Raw genomic sequence first — 15490 nt, 5'->3', positions numbered from 1 at the left:
CAAAAAGTGCGAGCCATGCTTGACACGTCTTGTGCAGACACAATCTTGCCTGGGCCACAGTCCTTTCTTAAATTTACTTAAATATGTAAGTTAAAATATGAGACTACCAGACTGTTCTTGAGCATATTGGTGATTTTTGCGAAACGACGACTTTGCGTTGATCAATGTACGCACCATTTTAACAATTGTGTGGATTCACCACACGCCTATTTTCTGTGTTCATCTTATTCAGAGTGTCGTTTACCGGGGGGGGCGTTTGCTGATGGTTCACAGAACATAAAATTTGCGGTAGCCGTCATCGTAAAAAGTCTGTTTTAGACCCACTGCGATCGTAGCCTTGCAGTAGTTCAAACAATTTGGATGGCCAAAAACATTATGCGGAGCAGTGTATATAAGTAGATCTTTTTTCCGTAGCTAAATTAGTTATAAATACGCCAGCAAGCTAAATTCACGGCGTTTCGATGCCAAGGCTCACCACGGTTAGAAACCACCCACATTGAAGTTTCGCGTTGCCTCATCCACACGGCGTATGCTGCTGTGCGTGTCAATAGGCAACTTTTTGCGAGCGACTTGATCTGAGTGGGCTGTCCATAGAGCTCGTCTTGCTGACCTCCCTGGATATACTTTCATTTTCACTACTCACGAAGCTTCTAGCTTCGGACTTTACCACTTCGATGTAGTTTAGAAAGTTCTAGGATAGCTACAAGCTCTGCATTAGCTTTCAAGCTTCCAAGTTTTAATTTTTATGTGCACCGCGTGTCTTAGATTTCAGAGGGCGAAGCACGACTTTGTTAAATAAAGCAAACAGTGGGTAACCCCTTCAACCCGGAGGATTTTTGTTGCCTTTTTCAAACCTACGCTGTATATGTATGGAACGTTTATATGAGGTTCAGTATACCCTAGGGGAACGGAGTAGGATGGGACGTGTGAGAGTCCGTACCAGAAGGGGTTGGTTGTTTCCTTTGCTGTATATGCACCCGTACATAGGTGCCTCTATCCGGTACATCTACAGCTACATATTAGCTATGTACGCTGTACAGATGCGCTAGAGAACGTGCTTTGCCCACATGAAGGTTTATGTTGCAAAGCCCCTTGTCGAGTCGGGCGAGAGCAGCGGATCTGTAGAGAAAATTATCTCTAAAATTCGAGAAAGCTTGCAACAGAACCGGGAATGATTTATGCATACTTTAATCAAGTATCCTGATATCATCCATGCAGCAATCAATGATGACGATCGCAATTTTGAACCAATCGAAGCTGCCAAATTTGGAATGCCTGTTTAATGGTTGTCAAGTGTCTAGTCTACTCCCTGTCATCAATGAAGCGTGAGCAAGTGCGGACAGTCAACTTGCTTGCTCATGAAACGAATGACCATAGATCGCACAGAAGACAAAAAAAATCATTATACGAATTACTGCTCCACTTACTCAGAGTCCGCAGAATCTTCAGAGTCTTCAGAGGCCCTGGAGTCCACGCGCCGGCGCTTGGCTGGTGACTTCCCTAAAGATCCCGTCGTCTTTGATCTACGCACGCGGAGCTTGCTCTTCATGTTCTCCCGGATTGCCTTGCCATTCTTATAAACCTTGTGCCAAATATCCCAGCAATTCATTATTTTGCCGGACTACAGCCACTTTAGCTTCACGCACAAGTAGATCGCCCCACAAAGCCGCAGCTGTCACAGAAGTAGGTCGTCGTCGCCCCACGTTTGTCTTTCGTCCTCATAGCGCACACCTTGCAGTTCTTCTGCACCCTCTTTCTCTGTTCAGAGTGATACCGCCAGTCCTCATTCTGCTTTGGACTGTGGTCTGTAGGCTCTGCGTCGGGAACGACTTCTTTTTCCGCGGACACGTCTTCATCTGTATGTTCAGGTTAGTTTAACTATATATGCACCGTAAGATATACAACATACACCCTTGCCTGGAATGAAGCTGTTTTCTTCGTACATGCCCTCCATGGTGAGCTCAATGAGCTGCTGATTCAGTCTGCACATGTACTGTTCATGCGTCATGCCATTCACCATTTTAGTCTTGCAGTAAGCACGATGTATGATGTACCCATTTGTGATAGCCAGATCCACAAGCCCCAGAAATATTAACTTGTAGTACTTGCGGTAGGTTATAGACCGCTGGACCGAGTAACGCTGGAGCCGAAGTTGATCATGGACGTCAACTCTGCTCATGAAGCGATGGTAATCCTTGATTACCTTGGGGCACGCAACTTTATTCTGCACACCAGTCTTCTCGCTGCGTGCCACACGATCAAGCGTGAGGTTTCCATCAACATTGAGAAAGTGAACAGACTTGCTGTCCCACCAGCAAATTGCAGCCATATTATTCACATGCTTTGAGCGAGCAAATGTCAGGGAGCCACGCGGAGTGTCCTTTGGTCTTGTGTTTTTCCTAGTCGCGACTGCTTTACAAAATCCGCGGCGATTCGGCATAATTGTCCCAATTGTATAGAATTCCATCATCAGCAGTTGTACCGCCAGAACGATAGAGGTATAGAACCTATCAGCCACCACGAGTCTCATCGTCTTGTCAGCAGGTTTGTCTCCAAAAACAGCTCGCAAATTGCTCACAACCGCAGCAGGGCCCGACTTCGTATCTACAACTCCCGATTCTGCGATGTGTTGCTTTTGCCCACAGTAAACTTCGAAGCTATCAAACAAGATGTTGTATATACAGAGTAAGTAACCCAGCTAATACAGCAAAGACATTTACAATCTTACCGAATGCAGTAAGCAGAACGCGCGCAGCAAAGCATAAAGAACTTCGTCCCCCACTTGTGCGGCTTATATTTCATATACATTCGGGTACTGTTGTAGGACGATCTGGAGAGGAGCATCGCTTCATCAAAAGATAATTCAGCCGGGGGGATGTATATTTTCATAAATGTCTGCTGCAAAACGCTCACTACAGATCGGATTTTCCTTGCGCGATCGGTCTTGGCGCGGGGTCTTGGTTGCTATTGAAGTGTAGGTTTCGGCTGATATCGAAAAACCTGTCGCGAGGCAAAAATTGACCAAAACTCCCTCTTGAAATTGCACCGACATCATCTTGGCGCCAATGGTTAGCCAGGTTTTCGCGATTAGGCGCTACCGTCCGTGCAACGAGAAGTCCTATGTACACACAGAGCTTGTGCGGCAAAATGGGCTCCACTGACAGAAAATCTTGTCGTACATCCCGGCGAGTCTTCGTCTTCTTCGTTGGCGTCACAGGCTTTCCAGACGCATTAGACCGTCGTTCCCTGGCTTCTTTCTTGTGAAAATACTCGTCCACTTTCTTATCAAGCTGCTCATGCATGTAGAAATTACTGCACTCGGAAATATGCTGCCACATTGATACTGGCATGAAGAGAAAGAAAAGTGCGATTGGAGAGCCACCTCTCTTCAACGCCTCTTCAGTTGGTCCATGTTGAATTTTCAAGAGATCTGGATACTCGTCGCCGTCTGATACGGGGGTGTAAGGTGTCTGCAAAAATCTGTCCGCATCAGGACTTACTGTTTCTTGCCACCCAGTTATCGCTATTTCCTTCAGAGCAGGACCGAGGATTGCACCAGCCAAAACCTTTTCTTTGCCTCCCAATTTCTCCAAACAATGATCGGCAAAATGGCGTTCTTCAGCGGCAAAGACTTCGTCATCATCCTCGTCAATAGTGTCCGCAGCTGAAGTTTCAGAGTCACTTCCATCCAGATCATCCAATTCACCTTCTTCAGATTCATCACCAGAGTCCAGCACTTGGTAGGTGCTGTCATCGTCGCGTTGCACATTTCCCTCGTCAACACCATCATCTTATAGATCAATCACTGGTGCATAATATAGAGTATATGATACAGGTTAGGTGTAGCATGTATGCATTATATACAGTATAAAAAATAACGTACAGTCCTTAGCGCCGTGCCTGGTGTTGCTTCCTCCCTCAATTCTTGATGAATCCGCTTGCTCTGGTCCATCGTCACCTGACATCGCCCGACTTTGTTTCCTCTTATTACTCGGCGCAGGTTCTTCTCCACTTGTATGAGAAGACGAGGCCTGGCTTCTATCGGGTTCTACTTATTTCAGCACAGCAAATATGATGCATACAGATTAGCATGAATAGACAAAAGGTTAAATATTCCTTGTAGCATACCTTCTGGTGACACCAGACTTGGTGCCGCAAGTGTTGGAGGTGGTGGAATTTTGGAAGCGCTTGCCGAAGATGCACTTGTTGCCAGCGCCGTATCACAGTAAAGTAAAATATACAGAATTACGCATACAGGTTAATGATAAATTGATGAGTGTACCCGAGCACCCGTACCTTTCGGACTTTCATGCGCTGCTGACTGGGATGCAGGTGCTCGCACTGGCGACGTGGCCGTCGCCATTCTAGTAGGGGACTTAGACCTTCTAGCTGGGGACCTAGACGACGATCTCTTCTTCGTGGGCGGCTTGTGCCCAGGCGATTGAAGCCCAACAGTCGATGCAAGTTGTGCAGTAGCCGCTTTAGCGGCTTCATCTGCTTTTGTGGCGCGGACTCGGTCGATAGCGGACTGCTGGCTCACTGAACATGCGATACAAGCCATTAGAATACAGATAGCATAACAATACACAAACAACTCACTTTTCAAAGCGTAGTTTACCACGGCTTGCTCCCCCAGGACGTAGTCGAGGCCAACGGTGCCATTAGCACTACCACCTGACAGGGTGTACTTCCATCGCGTCTCAATCCCGCGAGAGGCGGTGCCTTCGACGTCCACCCCACTTTATTAAGCTCCGGTCAGATAAGACGGAAGTGGTTTGTCCCACGCTCTTCCTCGGGTACTGCCGCTGCGTCTTCACGTGAAGCGCTGTCACGCGTCCCCACCATCGCTTTTCTTCTCTCCGCGCAAAATCTCAAGTGACTGGCCTGGGTGATTTGGCGTGAAAGGCTCCTCTAAAATTCAACATTTTATCTGAATGATTGTTTCAAACCGTCAGATTGCATACGAAAAGTCGAGAAGCTGGAGAGTGGTAATGTAACCCCTACTCTATGTAAAAGGCGATCGGTCTCTTTTCGTGCTCCAACCCGTTTTATAAAATTTGTATACCGAAAGGATGTGCAAACGCCAGGGCCATAGTGAAAGCAAGCTTATATTTCCTTATGCTGTGTATACAGCATAATCCCTCATAACCGGGGCATCTTCCTGAGCCCTAACGCAGCTTATACAGCTACCGGGTTGAAGGGGTTATTTTAATTACGCGCCTGTTGGAGGCCATGATTATTTACATGGATTAGTACAGGATTCCAATCATGGGTCTGTCCATGATTGGAAGTAAAATAAAATCCCCGATTCGCCTATTTCCGAAATGTATAACTTTTTTTTCTCATTCGCGTTTCTACCGCTTCCCGATAAGATGACGCGTAACGTCGGCGGAAGCGATGTAAGCGCTCGGAGCGCGCGTGAAGGCAACAGGGATCTCTCTCCGCGACGTCGAGGTCCTGGGCTAAGTGATACGCAAGAAGCTGGAGTGTCTGGAGTGTCTGAAGCTGCGGAAGCGGCTAGTAACGAAGAAGACAATCCGCTGGAAACCGGTGGCGGTCCCGCCATCCCTAGAAACGACCGTGGAAGTGACTATCCCGACGCGGAGGATGTAAAATCAGGGCGTGCTTCAGAATCGGATGGTGGAGAGGAAGAGGATGATGGAGGATTTGCTGCAGAATTGGCTCTTGTACCTGTTGAAGCGCCGGTGAATTGACACACAAGCTGGGAGGCATGGCAAACCTACTTTGCCGATTACTGCCAGAGAACGATGCAAGTGTTACCAGTGAAGGAGACAATGTCAAGAGCAGAGAGGAACAAGCGCCTAAAGAAGACAAGGAAGGGAGGAGACGATTCGCAGTTGGTACCAAAGCAATTTGACCCCTACCAACGAACATATATCTGCACTCATGGCTGGAAGAAGCGGAAATTACGCAGTGAAGGAAGCAGGCCGCGGCAGCACATACGCTTGACTGACTGCCCTTTCCGGTTCGGAATTTATCACGTGGTGAGCTCCAACTGAAAAACGGAACCTTCGTGCACAACCATAGAGTGTCACCGGCTGCTTTCGCTACTTATCCAGCATCTCGGGGCGTCGCAGACCCACTCGTAGACGCTCGAGTGCAAGGAATGCTATCTGTGGGCGCAAAACGTTCGAAGATCTACGATTATCTACTTGAACACGATCAGAACGTGATCCAGGTAGACGTCGACAACTTAGTTCGTGACCACGGCTCTAGCATTTCCAGTTTGGACGATAACGACGCCACAGCTCGGGAGATTGTGATATTTGCAGCTGCAGACCCAGAAATGTATGTATAGTGTCTGAAACGGATGCTGGTGAGACCGGTGTGATATCTCTTGTTACAGCACATATGCGCCGTATTTACAGTCGGTTCAGCGAAGTTCTGCTTGTTGATTGCAGTCACAAGACCAACCGGTACTGCATTAGTTTATTGTCCAGGATTTTTACATGATTAACCAGGCTTTTCTATAATTTATTTCTAGATACAGTTACCAGCTTCTTACGTTCATGGCTATGAATGAATTTGGAGAGGGGACAGTGGTGCAGCAGTCCTTAATCGAAGCCAATGGAGACTGGCACATGGAGAGGGCCATAGACCATTTCAAAAGGTCTCATCCTACGCGAATTAGCATGCTTCGAGTCCTTGTCGTCGACAAGGATCTGAATGAAATTCGTGTTCTAGAATCAAATTTTCCCGAGGCGCGAATTCTCATTTGTCACTTTCATGTGATTAAATACCTTAAAGAAATGCGATCGAGGCCCGAATTTGAAAAAGTTTCAAACGAAGATGTAAGTCAGATCGACGGTGCTATTCACAAGATGGTATACGCGGTTTGTGAAGAACAGTACAAGACTGCACACAAGTCTCTGAAATGATTATGTCAGCGCATTGGTCTGGTTGGATTTTTTTATTATTTTCAGAAAAATTGGGATTCCTGTCAAGATGGGTGGGTTTACTATCTACGATCGAAACTGTCTCACTTCAAGAATCACACTAACAATCGACTGGAGAATTTCTTTGGAAAACTGAAGGACGCGGTCGATGGAAGTATGCGTATGGCAGGCTGTGTAAAGGCTCTGATTGCTTATGATCGCCGGGTTGAAAACGAGTACAAGTACAGATTGTCTCGAATTGGACAGTTTGTTAATAGCAATTACGACGAGGAGATGAACAACGTGCTACGATTTACAACTCACTTTGTGGCGCAACAAACTGAACACCAGTACGCCACCGCGTTGTCAAAAGCGGCAGTGTACAGTTTCACTGTTGATCCCGACGATGCTGATCACGTGGTCGTTGGAGGAGTTTTCTCGGAGCACAATCTGCGGATTGATGATTGGAGATGTGACTGCGATTTCTCCTTGTCGATGTGCCTTCCGTGTTGCCATGCCATCGCATACCGCAAGCACACCAATGTTATCGGTCCCGTTTATCCCCTGGAATCGCATCGATGAAAGGTGAAATTGTGATGATTCATGATTTTCCATGATTTGTTTTGGCGAATCCAGGATTTTTCCATGATTTCGCTACTTTTACTCATCATTTGTACTTATACTAATACTGCATTTTTGCATTATGTTTTCATGGTTTGTGAACGATTGTATAGGTGGACCTGTTCGTCGCGCCCTTTGAATAAGGTTTAACAGTTCAGTTATGAGAAGTTTACTAATGCAGAAAGTGGATCGACCAAAAAAAAACTGAGGACGCACTCAGAACGATATCGCGAAGCGGTGAAGGCCACTCATTTTATCGCTAATGAAATGGCGGATATAGAGGACGAAGTGGAGTTTGAGGAAATGCTTCGGTTCGTTTTAGATCAGTGGAGGAACGTGCGCCAGCGGAAAAGTGTACCGATGAGGAAATCTGAAGATGGGGAGAATGGCAAGGAGATGAATAGTGCGTTGATGGAGAGGAAGAGGATGCAGATAAACAGATCCCTGTACGTACTTTCACAGAAGACGACATCCAGTCAGAGCTCAACATTAGTTCGAGCGAAGGTGAAGAAGCATCCAAATCGAGTGGGAAGGTGAAGATTCGGCTCAATCCCAAGGCCAAAAAGGTGGGTCGTCCTCAAAAACAGAAGAAATCGACCAGCGCCGGCGAAAAAAAAAGGTCGAAAGTGGTATGGGGCCTCGGAAGCAGGGCGGAAGGTCGCAGGAGAGGTAACTTTGACCGCTTTAATTAACTCTCTGGGCCGTGAGCAACCGGGGTTGATGGAGACACAAAGGCGTTTGTCTGGGGTACTTATGAAACACGGCGAGGCCGAGAACAAAAAGCCTAAGTTCAAAATCCTGAAAAATCCTGTTCTCATCCTGGACCCGTTCTACATACTTCCGGAGAAGCTATTGGATGCTTGTATGAAGCTCCTTCCGGTGTCGAACACAGCAAACCAGGCCATATCCATAGATGATTCCCAAAACAGCCAAGACACCGGATCTGCGCAACTTCAAGGATCCGTGGAGACGATTTGGATAAAAGGTGTGGGCAATTTTTCGCGAGCTCAAATTGAAACCTTCAAGCGAGTGCATAATCTTATGCAAGTGGTGAAAGTTGGACTGGATACGCATAAGTGGCTTGTACAAGAAGGATGTCCTTCACTACCGGCTGAGTACTACGCAATTGCGACCTCAGTTGCTGACGAAATCCTATCCAGCTACCCGAAGAAGAGAATCGAGGGCCTTCCCAACCTATCTGATTTCCAGTATGCGTTGCTCTACAGAGCTTCCCCTCCAACATGGCTATCCAGCTACCCGAAGAAGAGAATCGAGGGCCTTCCCAACCTATCTGATTTCCAGTATGCGTTGCTCTACAGAGCTTCCCCTCCAACATGGCTATCAGATGCCTCGATAAGGGCTTTGTGCATTCGGCTCTGTGAGGATTATTCTTCGTGCAGATTTGCCGGCTTTCAGTCAGCAGTAGCAAGATCCAAGCGAACGCGGACCGAAGAGCCTGTGGCTGACCACGCCACACTCGAACGAGTAATAAAGATGGCCCGTGAAGATGGAGTCGATACGGTACTGCTCCCGTTGAACTTCTCGAATTTTCATTGGTGTTGCGTTGTTGTGAAAGCTCATGCAAAGCGGATCTACTACTACGACCCGCTAAACCAAGGTCCGTACATTAAAGCTGCCAACGCTGTTGCTAACAGCCTCAAGATTGGTGGACTTACCGAGTACGACGTGATCCTTCAAAACAATCCCATCCAGTTTGATGGTTTCAGCTGCGGCGCTTACGTCTGCTGGATGTTCATTAGGCAAGTCTCTACTGGACACCCCGTGGATATTAGCGTTGCATCTCTCACGAAGCGTCGTTTCGAGCTTTTCTACTACATGCTGAAAGATCATCTGCTGCCCATATTGTACAGCCATCGGTCAGTGCTGAACAAGATGACACGGAGGAAAAGCGCCCTGCTGTTGCTCAACATGAAGATATGCAGCAAACCCACGAAGAAGAACAAGTGGAGCCAACGCAGAAGCAAGAAGTTGCACAAACGCGGGTCTAAATGTAGCTTTGGCTGGATGGTTGCCTTTCAAGACCTGCAAAAACCCAAATACATGTCTTTTCAGCTTTGACCCTGCAGAATAAAGAGCGATCTCATTAAACTGAAGCACAGGAATGGTGAGCTTGAGCCTGTCGTGCACGGAACTCAATGCGATCGACGAGATAAAAGCCTATAAGAGATCTTTCCAGGATTTTATTTATGGAGATTCCAGTACTAATCCTGTTAAAAGCTACTAGCATTACTGTACGTATTCTTAAAACATGATTTAATCATGAAACGTACATTATTAATCCTGGAAGAAGGACAGCGACACGTTAGGTATCTTTCTCGTCCTCAACGAATCTTCCCGTATCTTCCCCATATGGCTACTCAAATAAGATAGGATTTGACGTCCAGGATTAATCCTGACCTTAATCGTGTACAGTTCCATGTAAATAATCCTGGCCTCCAACACCTGCCTTTTAATTACAGGCACCAATACACTTTTGTAATACTTCAATAATATTATACGTCTGATTGTGAAATAAATATTACAATATCATTACAAATATATTGTTATGATCATTTGAGACGCTTGCGAACGAGAGTACGAATCGTGATATAAGCACTTTACGCGGCGTCTCCTCTATCTCTTGAGCCCTTGAAAGCTACGGAATGCTTGAAATATAATAAGCTGTGGTCGCCAAAACAACAATCTCCTTTTTCGGGCCACAAAAATGACGATAGTTATTGTGCTTTGTAGATGGAATATTTATCCGTTTTATAGCCTAGATCGAGAGCATAAAACCACGCGTACAATGAGATGGGAAGAGGCAGGCATCAATTATTAAATAAAATTTTTATCTGTGGTCGAATTATCATTTTAAAAACGGCAAAAAGGGTCGATTTACAGGATATCGATGTAGATTTGGTGGTTGATCGATCCCGAGCGGTCGATTTGGCTGCCGTAGCTCGATTTATCAGCCAGTCTAGCAAGATGGATTTGTACTTTTATTAAACTGCAATTTAATAAAACGACCTCTTTTTATTATAAATCGAGCAGTAGGCAAAGTGAAGAGGACAAACACATTGAAATGTACAATATCGGTAATTAAAAATCTCTTGCTAAAAGCAATTGAAATTGCTCCTTTCAACTGAAGGTACTCTTACAGTTTTTTTATGAGTTCATACGTCTAAAAAATACAATAAGATTGCAAATATTTGCTAGCAGATATTACTCTCCATCCTTGCTGCCTAGCTTGGCACTACTGGGGCGTTTCCACAAGCAGCACAAGCCGAATCGATGCTGTTGTTTAACAGCGTGCAGCGGGGACACGCCCACGGTTGGAAACGATAAAACTTGAGCTGCACTGGGTTCGGCGACATGAGCAACATCTCCAACACGTCCACAAGTTCTTCATTCTCCAGCATATGACCATTGATGCCGACCAGAATATCTCCCTCGCGAATCGCACCGCTAGCTTCAGCTGGTAGCTTCTCGCCTGCGCCGTTAACTTCGAAGCCCGACACAATAAACGCTTTTTTAAAGTCCGATGACGAATCATCGTCACTAGTCTCTTCCAGCAACAAGCCGATGCCTCCGTCCGATGCATTGAGGCGTACGTCATATATCTTTACCCGAGCTTGAGAGACTTCTGTTGTTTTATCAGCTGTAGCGTCTTGCTCCTCTGTAATCGCAGGTGTGTCGTCTTCGAAAATCTTGTCCGGGTTCACTTCCCTTTGTTTCTCAGTAGGACGATGAGTCGAGTAATCACGTAGACGCACAGAGTTCCGCATGGATTGGGACATGGCCATACGTAGCACCGCTCGTCCATCAACTGGCGTCGAGACTGGAACCTTATCTTTCGACAAGATCCCATTTAATCGCGACAGTGTATCTTGTGCTGATTGGTGTGCAATATGCAGATGGATATCCTCATCACGCCATCCATTTGCATTCTTCACAGGCATCGACTTTGGAGCGCGAGGAGGCAGCGAAATCGGACTTGTGGGCACTGCTGTAGGACCCGCTTGGACTAACGGTGGGAGTGGGTGTTCCTGCGTGATACGGACACTTCGTTCCATCTTCGCTAGCAACTCGTCTTCCAGACCAAATTCCACTTCATGCGGCGCACCTTTACCGTTCTTTACCACCGCTTCTGCAGCTTTTTTCTCTGTTTTTTCGTTATTATTGGTCTCATCCGGTTCATCGGCGGACGCTTCCCACCATTTGTGGATCTCCGACGCAATCTTTTCAAGATTTTCATGTTCAATTCCATTGCGTTCATAGAACAAAAGTGTCGGTTGGTATCCTCCGCGTTCGATACGTAGCTTCACATCCGCCCACGTGCCTACAAGTTTAACACGCGTATCGTCAAACAGGAACCAGCGTTCCTTCTCCACTCCGTCCTCATTTAGTCTACTAGAGAAGAACCCCACATAGTGACGACCATAGTAGCACACGAGTCCTCTGAATGAGTACACAGAAGCCACTTCCGCTGAGTTGTCCAGTCTGAAAATCCGTCCTAAATCCAGAGCTTGCTGGGACTCCTCGTCGCCTTGACGTTGCGTCGATAAGAGCTGCATCCAGTCCTTAATATCCGTCTTGTTGACGTGACTACTGGACCAAATGATACTGATGGAGAACACCATCGGAAGTGTGAGGATCCACCGACTTAATGCTCGTTGGTTGCCTTTCTCGCACTCGTCACAGGTCCCAGCTACTTCTTGTGACTGCGCTTCAGCTCGCAGTACTTCTTCTAGCGTCACATGCTTCTTGTCTCCTCCAGCGCGTGCACTATTAAGTAGTTCTTGAGCGTATACTCTATACAGGAAGTCTGTATTCATTAAAGGTTCAGCGGTGTGGCCACAAGAGGCACAGATTTTAAGCTCCATGAGGTTCATTTGGAACAGTCGGTGGGCCACACACTGGGGCTCACAGATGATGGCGGACGCGTCCTCCCGTACGGATTCGGACATCTCCTCCACCTTGTGGACGCCGCTACTATGTGCGCAGCCTCTGTGACGCAATAGCAGCATCCGGTTAAATGTGTCGTAGTGTAGAGCGTCTAGGATGGTCTCAAGCGTCTCTGTGGCGTCGTTCATAGCCCCGAGAGCGAACGTATCGCCCAGTGCGAGTCGTACACGGTCTACGTCCAGTACGGGCTGCTCTGCGAACTGGTACATGACAAAGATCTGCTCCAATTCGCACAAAAGACAAGGAGTGATGGTCTCTGTCCGCATTGAGCTGGCGTTCGTGGGTTTGCCGCCGCAGCGGTGGTGCACGGCGTGGTCGCCCATGGATATGAGCACACGACAGCTTCGCACGTGCCATAGGCTCTGAATGATCACGTTCAGGAAGCAGTTGTTGGCGCCCAGGTCGTTCCGCAGACCCTTACGCGCACTGAGCGGCCGTGGAACCGAAGCGCCCAACATGAGGATTGGATTCTGGGTTTTTCTTCAAGGTTTGGGTGATGCATATTTTTGATTTTTGTCCCCTGATTTTTTCTTACAAAAATTGCCCAGCAACTTTCTATTATTTTGTGTTTTTGTTAGATTTTTTCCTTTGCAGTAAAAATCCGTTGCATAACCTCTAGGGGCGTCATGGGATGTTTTTGAAAGATACACATGAGTCTCATATTCTGAAAAGTACAGTACCTGTTTCGGTACAGTAAAATTTTTTCGCTTGTCTCATTTCTGAGACCAGCGACTTTTATTGCAATGATATAATCTTAATATCGATCAAATCTTCCTATTACGAAAGTCTTTAAAGATTCTTACTGCTGATGGCATCGTGCTACTGCGCGTGCTGCTGCTGTTGTCGTGCGATGTTGTTGTTGATACTGCGTTTGCTGTTCCTGTTTTTGTGCGATGGGGCTGGTGTAGTCGAACAGCGCCGGCGCGTGTGAGCATCATACCGCGAGGAGATCTCTCCAAGTAAGCCATGACAAGACTACGTGCCGCAAGCATTTCGTCCCATGTCGTAATAAAACCACTCACGAACAGTTCATTTGGGTCTCTTTCATGCGACTTGTATTACCGCAGTTGACGGATTCCCAGCGCTCAGCGAACCGTTGACGGTTTCACGTGAGCTAACGCAGGACAAAGAGAATCGCCAACGCCCACGAGGGCTTGTCAGCTGTGGCAATGGGTGGCGTCAGCTTTATTACCTTGTGCAGAATGGCGCACAGTGGCGCTGGTCGGCATCAAATGTATGGGTGTGCGCTGGCACATGTTGAAGTGAGCTCCACGACGTTTCGTTGTCGCCTGAAACAAGAATCCCATTGGTTATAAAATCGTTTAAAGCACCAGTTTCATGGGACAGCTTTTCTACCAATAATCGCTCGAATTCCTGCGTGCTCGAAGAGCATGGCACACGTACAGTAGCGTGTTATCGCCAGCATAGAAACTGTCAAATAAAATGTACAATACCGCCAAACGTCTTTCCCGTAGGGTGGGTTCGCAACTCCATAGAAATGGCTCAAAATAGACAGACCAAAGCGAGAGCTCCATCACAATTGCTCTGAACCAGCAGAGCTCAAGTCACAAGTACATCTCGTGAGCGAAGACCATCCAAGCGGCCACTCGCTTCGTCACTCACCCCGTCACAATTACCGCACCCGTAACCGCATCGATCCATCGAGCAGCATGGCGGCGGTGCTGTCTCCTGCGTCGCTAACTGTGCAAACGAGCGAGCCCCACTCCACCAAGAAGCGTCCGTTGTCTCCCCCGCGGCCGTTGGAAGAGGTGCCCGACGTCTCGGCCGATGACCTCACAACTCCCAGGCCGACGGTTGGTGTAAGTGGCTCGGTAAGCCCCAAGAACGAGTCCGTCGCTGCCATTGATCCGCACCAGCTTAAGTTGCTCAAAGTCATCGGTCGAGGCACGTTTGCACGTCAAGTGGCACTCGCCCGTCACAGCGAAACGCAGAGCATGTACGTCGTCAAGACATTGGACAAAAGCAAGCTAGTTCAACGCAAACAAGTCGTCCACACGCTCGCAGAGAAGAAGGTGCTTGAAAAACTAGGCGGCCACCCATTCATCGTCAAGCTCTACTCATCCTTTCAAACCGACCGCGATCTAAACTTCGTACTTGAATACTGTCAAGGAGGCGAACTCTTCTTCCACTTGCAACAGCAATTCGCGCAGAAATTCGACGAAAACACCACGCGGTTCTACGCCGCTGAAGTGCTCGCAGCACTCAGTGAGCTACACGTCAATGGCGTCGTGTACCGCGATCTTAAGCCAGAGAACGTTCTACTCGACGCTCAAGGACACGTCAAGCTGGCTGACTTTGGCTTTGCCAAACAGGACATGGGTCCTGGACAACGCACCTACTCGTTCTGCGGTTCCCCCGAGTACTTGTCGCCTGAGATGGTCAAGAAGAACGGCCACGGTATGGAGACGGACATGTGGTCCTTCGGCTGCTTCATCTACGAGCTGCTGACGGGCTCTCCCCCCTTCCAATGCGACGATATGCACCGCCTTTTCAGACTTATCCAGCAAGGGCGTGTCTGGTATCCTCCCTATCTTTCGGGTCATGCAATGTCACTGCTTAAGGGCTTGCTATGTGTGAATCCTGCTCGCCGTCTCACTGCCGCACAAGCTATGGGACACCCGTTCTTCACACTGGCACTCAACTGGGACGAGCTCATCCAGCGCCAAGTGGCGCCACCCATCGTCCCCGTGTGCCATGGCTGCGATTGCACCGACAATTTCGACGACGATTTCACGAACGCACCCGTGGTTTCCCTTAAGCTTCAATCGGGCGACCTCGTCAAGCGTCTTCGACGTGACGACTGCTCCTGTCCAGTAGCTAGAGCAGACGAGTTCCAAGACTTCTAGCCACCCGACATCCCATCTGTTCAAGACGTCGTGGCGGCAAGTGGATACATTCCCTTTCATGCGATCCAGTGCTGCAATTCATAGCCTGCAAGCAAACTACTGTACCATGGTCATAGGCTTCCTGTAGTTTTAGTGATGGTT

General features: G+C 47.7%; 3 protein-coding genes across 3 annotated transcripts; 1 reads left to right on the top strand and 2 right to left on the bottom strand.

Annotated features, from left to right (window-relative positions):
• Positions 1–8933: 8933 nt before the first annotated feature.
• PITG_16215 (uncharacterized protein) lies at positions 8934–9392 on the bottom strand (the record flags this gene model as incomplete). The annotated part of the gene is made up of 2 exons (XM_002897579.1): positions 8934–9115; positions 9194–9392. 2 exons carry the CDS (start codon positions 9390–9392, stop codon positions 8934–8936), a joined length of 381 nt encoding a protein of 126 aa, XP_002897625.1.
• Positions 9393–10759: 1367 nt separating this feature from the next.
• On the bottom strand, positions 10760–13450 carry PITG_16214 (inactive ubiquitin carboxyl-terminal hydrolase, putative; the record flags this gene model as incomplete). Its single annotated transcript, XM_002897578.1, has 3 exons — positions 10760–12908; positions 13018–13037; positions 13286–13450. 3 exons carry the CDS (start codon positions 13448–13450, stop codon positions 10760–10762), a joined length of 2334 nt encoding a protein of 777 aa, XP_002897624.1.
• Positions 13451–14034: 584 nt separating this feature from the next.
• PITG_16213 (protein kinase, putative) lies at positions 14035–15349 on the top strand (the record flags this gene model as incomplete). Its single annotated transcript, XM_002897577.1, has 1 exon — positions 14035–15349. One exon carries the CDS (start codon positions 14153–14155, stop codon positions 15347–15349), a length of 1197 nt encoding a protein of 398 aa, XP_002897623.1.
• Positions 15350–15490: the final 141 nt, after the last annotated feature.

The sequence above is a fragment of the Phytophthora infestans genome, genomic scaffold (assembly GCF_000142945.1).
Source record: "Phytophthora infestans T30-4 supercont1.43 genomic scaffold, whole genome shotgun sequence".
Taxonomy (NCBI): Eukaryota; Oomycota; class Peronosporomycetes; order Peronosporales; family Peronosporaceae; genus Phytophthora; species Phytophthora infestans.
Note: the sequence above shows the minus strand (reverse complement) of the source record. Positions and strands in the feature narration are given on the sequence as shown.